The following is a 7756-nucleotide window of genomic DNA, read 5'->3' as shown; positions in this document are numbered from 1 at the left end:
AATTGAGAACATCCCAACACAGGCCAGCCTCACGCCAACACCACCGTCACCCCAACAGCAGCCTGTGTAGGGTGCCGATAACACGGAGCTACACAGCTCCAGACACCCAGCGTTTGCAGCTGTCCCTTTGTCCAGTGCCCAGAGGTTTCCCCAGCCCAGGGCAATGTACCAAGACAAAATTAAGGATGCCTAAGACTGCAGCATGTGCTTCTTCTGTAAAGTGGGAGAAAGATGATTTGAAAGGGGAGGTGGAAAATGAAAACTGACCTGACATCTCCACTAACAGGCACATTTTCAAGCAGATCAATTTTAGGAAAAAGTACACAGCGAATCTGGAAATATATTCCCTTAAACTCTCTGTGCCCAGGTATTCTTTGGAAAGTCGTCTCCTACCCCCAGGGGAACGCACACCTTAGCCAGAAGACTCATGTTATTAAAATATAATCACGTCAAAGTTTCTCAAGATGAGGAGCTGTTTTTCTCACTTTCCTTAATCAAACATAATTTTACTTTAAAAAAGAGAAGCATCTCCAAGTTTTATTTTTAGACCATTTATTGTTAAATGAAGAAGTCACAAAGCAAAATGGAATGGGACAGATGTCAAAGATAAATTTAAAAAATAGTTTTTGTCACATACTATTCTGGATTTCCTAAGGTTAGAAACAGGGAAAGTGTCAAATGAAAATGTACTCATTCAAATTAAGTTTTCTAAAAAGGCCTGTGATTTGAAAAGAAAACAGCTTCTCTTAAAATTCAAATCATCCTTAATACATGAAAGTTATAATTTAAAAGACTGAGAAAAAAAGCTTTCTAATTAACATATAAACGGAATCTTCCAGATACAGTTAGGAATGTTTGCTTTTGACCAGTGATTTTTAAAAATCACTCCTTCCACCTTGCAAACGAACATGATACTCTCTTGATTTACGTCACTTGAGACACACGTGCTCTGAAGTGTCCCATCGTGTCCTCACATGCTTCCTTTCCTGCAACTTTCAAGCAAAGCAGGTTTGGAGGGAAAAAGAGGATTAGAGAGAACTACAGTTGGTTTCCTAGTGAATGACTCAAAGTCAAACCTGCTTCTCCATTCCTATTACACGCTCACCATTGCTCGCTTCTACTTAACTTTACTGCTATATTTCAGATTCTCTCCACATCCGGCTAACTTAATATGATCTTCCTAAAACAAAACAAAACACATCTCCTAAGGGTGTCTCAAAACGTGGTTGTGTTCAAAGGCCTTGTTCCCCCACACTCGCCTCTCTCCAGCTACTCTGCCCCAATCTCATCCAGCCCTCAGTTAAGTGCCTCCAACTGGGGAGAGCAGAGCCTTGAGGATTCTCTTTACAGTTAAAAATTACATTTCCCACTTAAATGACAAGATTAGGAAATCAGATAGAAAAATCAATTTTTATCAGTCGCTGCCATGTCATTTGCTCTTCTAAAAGCAGGAAGCATCTGTTGCTATGCACTATGACCGAAAGGTCCCTAAGTGCCCCCTTGCTGGGTCCCTGCCGAGCGTTACCTTGGCCATCTTGGGCCACGAAGCCAACCTGGGGCTCCCGTCCAAGGGGATGGGCCAGGCGGCACAACAGACTGAACACTGTCAAGTCTCAGGAGGACACCAGATTATCGGGCTCCAGGGGCCTCTGTGACTTTCAACGAGAGCGATTATCATCACACCTGCTCCAATGTAACAAAATCCCTGCTGTGGCCCCAGGGTGCCCAGAGAGCTACCAATTCTGCCCTCGGGACAAAGGGGCGCCATCAGCAGGGACCCTGAGATACAGGGGGAGCCGAGTTCACAGCACCCCTAACCCTCTGAGCACTTGACATGATTTGGATTAGTCAAAGGAAATACCCATGTTTGTTCTTTCCAAAACTCAGAAGAAAAAAAAAAAAAAAGCCACCTGCCGCCTTCTTTCCTCGGCAGGAAGAGGAATTCGGGGCTGGGGGCAGGGTGGGGGTAACGTAGGCCAGGGACGGGCAGGAGGTGGGGGCAGCTGGCCGGCCACACCCGCGGACCAGTGGCCTTCCTGGCTTCTGCAGCTGACCCGGCTGGACTCACAAAGTCACCCTGGGAACAGCTTCAGTGAACACTCAACTCCACACCTGTCACCTTCACTAAAACGAAAATGTCAAAGAAATGCGCACCATCTCTACAGTGCTTTGAATTTGGTTTTGGCGTTTGAATTGTGACATCATTCCCTATTCTAAATTCAACTCCACTTAACCTGAGAGGCAGATTTCCTCACTTTCTAGATTAGACCTAAGGCTGGCGGATTTTCTCTGCAATTTTGAGACGACCGAAGTCTTTATAGTGGGTGGATCCAGTGTCCCCGGAGAGGGACGCCTGTCGTGATGAGCCAGATGGGCAGGGCATCTCCATCCACCTACTCCTGGTGGCATCAGGTCTTACGTGTGGCCTATCGTGAGTCAAGTGAACCCCCCTTGTGGAGGTCCAAAAAGGGCCCTCTGCTACGTTTTTGCCTTATGAAATATAGGAAGGTATTTAGAAACCCCCAGATATACATTAGGAGAATAACACAAGCCTGTAGAGATGCCAAGGATGCAAGGTGCTTTGCTGGAACCAGTACCCAAAGTCATTGCTCCTGAACTCATTGGCCAGTTAGCCTCACGGTCCTGAAGCCAGAACAGGGTGGACCGTTTTTGATTTTTGTTTTTTAAGCATCTTATAATGTGGCTTGGGGTTTTCCAATATCATGAAAAAGATTTGAAGAATTCCAAGAGTTTTGGTTAACAGGAAATCCAAATGGAAAAGGAACTCAATTCTCCACAGACAGAACCTAGATGTGCGTTACAACTTACTGAATTTGCATCGCTTTTATAGCAGTGAAGACACCCCTTGGCTTAAATTTCTTAAAACTCAATTTTTCCATCCCAGAAACTTTTTCCATGCTCTTCCTCAGACAAGCTGACCAATGGAAGACGAGCTCTTCCCCCACTTCCTACTTCAAATGCTTGCCATTTTCCTTTTACTCTTGTCTTCCTTTCACTTTCTCATCAAATTGAGACTCTGGGGGAAATAGGCAGCAGCAACTGAGGAAATATACTCCTTTTAAAAAAGCAATCTAAAAAATTTTTTTAAACACAACACATTTCCTCAGCAATTATAAGCTGCAGTGCTATCCCTTTTTCTTCCCCAGGCTGGACTTAGCGATATCTCCAGGCTAGACCCTTCCGGGGCCAAAATGACACACAAGGACAGTGTCACCCAACTTGACCGGGGTTGTCTGGGGGCCAAGTGCCGGCCGGCCTGCTCGAGTCAGCACTCATCTGAGAGGTCGTCACTGCCCAGGAACTCCGAGGCTTCGAGCTCCACGCTGGACAGAAACCTCCTCAGCGTCTTCTGGCAGTTGTAGTCCAGGGTGGTGGTGTAGACGGTCTTGGGGTACTTGGGGTAGACGATGGTGGTGCTGAGGAAGCGTGTGGGCTTGTGACGGGGCTCAAAGCGCACTTCGGTCTTGTAGCTGCGCCACGTGCAGTTGGGGATGCAGGTGACCGTCTGGCTGCAGGAGGTCACTACCAGGCCCAGGGGCAGGTGGACGTCGTCGATGAAGTGCCGCTCAGAGCCATACTTGACCGAGGAGGTGTACCTGAGCCGGAGACATAAGGCAGCATGAAGCCCATCCTCTGGGCAAGGGGTGCAGGGGACCCTACCGTGATCGTGCAGTTGCCCGTGGGACGCGGACATTGAGAGGTGGCTGCTCCGGTGAGAAGCAGCATAGAGTTTAGGGAGCACTTACTATGCACCAGGTACTAGCCTGAGGATCTAATTTAATCGTCTCAACACTCCTGGGAGAGAGGGCAGGGGTGCTGAGGGTAAGGTCCCAGAGCTGGTGAGGGGTGGAGCTGGGATTTGAACCCAATGTGTAGGACCCCCAAATTTAGCCCTGCACTCATGGTTTCTCAGTGCAGGCTGCAGCCCCTGGGTTCTGCTCCCATCATCATGAGCAAAGAGACCCCAGCCCAAGTACTTAACTCTTCCAAGCCCTGATTTCTTCTCTGCCAACAGTGCTCCATGATAACTGCGCAGGGCGCTAGCACTTAGAAGTGCTGTCAGCGGTGATCGGTGTACCTGAGCAAGTGGGTCCTACTGCTCCACTAGGGATGAGTAGTTACTCTGCCCCCTTAAGTGATCAATCAGCTCTCGAATGAGAGGATAAAGGCTGGAGGAACCCAGAAATCCTGAACGACCATTCCGAAAGCTTGGCTATTCCAAGTACCAGTATTTGGCCTACCTTGGCCTTTGGCTACGAGAACCCTCGGACCCAGGGCTTCAGGGACATGCCCATATCAGCCAAAGGCAATTACAATGTGGATTTCCATAAAATAAACTCAAGTCCACATTCCTCAGCAGCTACCTCCCTTTATTTTTTTTAAGTCCTTCTCAGGCAGTTTGTGATTGTGTGTACGTATGTGTGTGTAAATGAAGCATCAGGGCATTTTTTGCATTATTTTTGCAACTTGAAAGGTACTAAAATATGTACAAGTATCACATACAGACACATCGACCAGCACTGCCCCAACCAGCCCTGCCTCTCTGGACAGCTAAGTAGAAATCAACCTGCTTTTCCACGAGTCTGATAGAAACTTTTATTCTCCTTGGTTGGGCACATAGATAAGAGGTTTACAGAAGGGTAATATCATGGAGTCGTGTCCTCATTTTGTTCAAAATACAAGCTCCGCAGGAAAAAAAGGCTACACTCACCTCCAAACTTGTGAACCTCCCTTTGTTCCATGTCAAAGGGCCCTTTGTATTATTGCAACTGAAACTCTGGCTCTAAAACCCTCAGTTACAAGAAGTGAAATTCCTTTCTCTACAGAGACATATCTTTCATTAGCCTCTCAATGAATCTTTGCCCCTAGGTAATCCTTGATGAGATAAGTTCCAAAAGGAAGAATGCTGCTTGCCTAGTGAAATTATCCCGTAAGATAAGGTTACAGCACCTTGAGGTGGGTGGGGACGTGGGAAAGCAGCTTCTACAATCAATTTTTAACACATTTTAAACACCTGATGGCCATGGGATATTAACAGAAAAAATTAATTTTCAGAACTTTATGTATAGCATGATCTCATTTTTATTCTAAAAAAAACATGTCTATATAGTTCATTGGTTAGATTCATAAGGAAAAAAAATCTGAAAGAGTACCCACCAAACTGTAATGATCTTTGGCACACTTTTGTAACTAAGTAATCTTATTTTTTTACTAGCATGAAGTTCTGGAATAAAAAATGAAAAATTTAAAAGAAAACCAGGGCCCGCCATATTTACCTTACTTCCATTGGTGGTAAGGGGTCAAACTCAACTCCTTCGCCAAAGGACAGAGTTCGGAGCCTTGGCAGGCAGCTGGAGGCCTGGCTGGGGGGGGACGCTGGGCTCTGCGGGGATGGAGGACACAGTTAGGACCATAGCCCAGGGGATGGGTCAGCTGTGATCTCTGTCGCCATGCTGGGCTTGCCTGGGAAGGGCCGTGGACAGGGAGCCAGGAGGCCTGGGTGCAAATCCCAGGTCTATTGCGAACACGCTGTGCCCTGCACACTGATCTGTGTACCAAGGAGGTTCCATCGCTGAGGTTTTGTGAAAGGATGAAAAGAGGAAGCAAACTTGAGCTTGGCTGCAAGCCTGTGGCCAAAGCCTTGATGCACCCTCACAGTGCTGGGAGAAAACCTCCATTAACCAGAGCTTCACTTGCCAGAATCCTCGATTATCTAGCACCCTCCTCTGTCACTGCCTCCGGGGTACTTTAGAAAAGGCACAGGATGGGGGTGGGGTGGGGCACCAAGGGGTTACGTCAGACACGTGAGTGCAGTGCCCCCGAGAATGGAGACAGAGCCACAGACGCCAACATGTTTGGGAGGTATCAAGGAAGGCTTCCTGGAGGAGGTGACCCAAGGTGGGCTTTGATAGGTGGAAAAGCTGACCAGGTGTTGGGAGGGCAGGCGGGGCTTGGGCGGGAAAAGGCATGCGGGTGGAGAGAGCAGCCTCGGAAGGCACAGAGGCACCGATGTGTGTCTGGCCTGTGGTCTGGGGCTGTGGGAGACGAGGCGAGGAAGCCGCCATAGAGAGAGGACTTCAAAGGCCAAATTGAAGGAACTGGTACTGGGGCCTTCAAATGGAACTGAGGGTGTGAACTGATGCTCAAGGAGAGACAGGGTCAGTGGGTCAAGAATCCGGCCTTTACTTTTACACCATCACCCCCAAAGCTTCCATGGGGGTCCTTGAGGAACTGCAGGGGCCACGGACTACTTCCCGGGAGAAAAGAGGGCTGGAAATACCTGCCCCAAAGGGGAGGGGACAGGAGTCTCTTGAACTTTGACTGTAGGTAGGGTGTGGCCTCCCCTGAGCTCTACTTAAAGGCAATAAACAGGGCCATCTGAGGCATTCCAGGCAAATTCCACCTGGTGTTTTTTCTTCAATTAAATTTGCCAAAATAAAACCAAATGCTTGATATTTAAAGGATTCCATCCACCCAAAGGCATCCCATCTACTATGTCTGGAAGAGAGCTTGGTGTTCAGGACAAGGAGGTCACCCTTCTCAAAGGGTCCGCTCCAAAGGCCCTACCTAACGCGGTCCCCAAAGCGGCCCCGCTGGCGTTCTGGGCAGGGCTAGAGCCCACCCCCTTCCCGGGACCCCCCGGGGGGAAGGCCCTTGGGAGCGGCCACCACCGCCAGGGCAAAGCCGCGGCTGCCAGGCCCCCAGTTCCGCCGGGGGAAAGCTGGGGTTCCCTCCCGGTGTCACGGGCGCCCCACCCGCCCGGCGTGGGCAGGAACGTGGCCGAGCCGCAGGCAGCCTGGCAGCAACCCGGGCCGCCACCCCGAAGGGAGGAGGAGGCGGCTCGTCTCTCCCGGGGGCTTCCCGCGCCTCCGAGGCGATGACAATTTTCCAGCCACCGGCTCCAGCTGGCCAGGCTCTTCGCTGCGCTCCCCGCCCTGGGCTCCCGGCGAATGGCTACCCCGGCCCGACGGGCGGCTGGCGGCGTCCACCGCGCGCCCCGAGCGCGGCGGCAAGACCCATGTGTGGTCCCCCGGGGCCAGCCGTGGGACCGGCCGTGGGCGGGATGGGGAGGCGGAGGGGACAGCGCTGGGACACTCACCGGGGCCGCGGGGGTCGCCGCCGCGTCGGGCTCCAGCGCTCCGGGTGCCGGCGTGCGCTCCCCGCCGCTGCCCCCCCCGGCCGGCGCGAGGCCCCAGTGGCTGGTGCTGGGGCTGGGGGGGGGCATGCCCCGAGTCGGGGCTGTCCAGGGACGCCGTCGCCCTTCTTCTTCGTGTCCACGAGCTCGGGCACATCCTGTCAGGCTCAGGCGGCCCACCATGGCTGCGCGCGCCGCGGGGCCGGGGGTACGCGGCGGGGTGGCCGAGGGGGAGCGAGGGGCGCGAAGGGCGCAGACGCGGGCCGGGGCGCTGCCCGCGCGGCCGCCCTCCCTGCTTCCGCCGCCCGGCGCGCCGTCCGGGTCCCGCTGGCGGCCGCGCTCCCCGACCCCGTCCCGCCCTCCTGCCCGCCCCGCCCCGGCCCGGCCCGGCCTGGCCCGCACTGGCCTCGCGCAGCGAGGCCGGGCGCCAGGGGCCGCTGCGCTCCCCGCCGTGCGCCGCCCGGCCGCCCTGCCCATCGGGCGCCCCAGACGGGCCTTGCAGCGGGCGGGAAGGGCGCCCCCAGTCGGGGCCGGCCTCGCAATCCCGCTACAGGTACCCGTGGTCACCCCACTCGCGCCCGGGCCCCTGGAGGCGTCTGG

At 52.6% G+C, this 7756-nt stretch overlaps 1 protein-coding gene across 1 annotated transcript; it reads right to left on the bottom strand.

Annotated features, from left to right (window-relative positions):
* Positions 1–2470: 2470 nt before the first annotated feature.
* On the bottom strand, positions 2471–7339 carry RFLNB (refilin B). The gene is given in 6 exon segments (XM_037808909.1): positions 2471–3617; positions 5298–5404; positions 7121–7246; positions 7248–7268; positions 7270–7317; positions 7319–7339. Coding segments are annotated over 6 exon segments (654 nt in total). The 3' UTR covers positions 2471–3286.
* Between the last annotated feature and the right edge of the window lie 417 nt (positions 7340–7756).

This window comes from Choloepus didactylus, chromosome 18 (genome assembly GCF_015220235.1).
Source record: "Choloepus didactylus isolate mChoDid1 chromosome 18, mChoDid1.pri, whole genome shotgun sequence".
NCBI lineage: Eukaryota > Metazoa > Chordata > Mammalia > Pilosa > Megalonychidae > Choloepus > Choloepus didactylus.
Note: the sequence above shows the minus strand (reverse complement) of the source record. Positions and strands in the feature narration are given on the sequence as shown.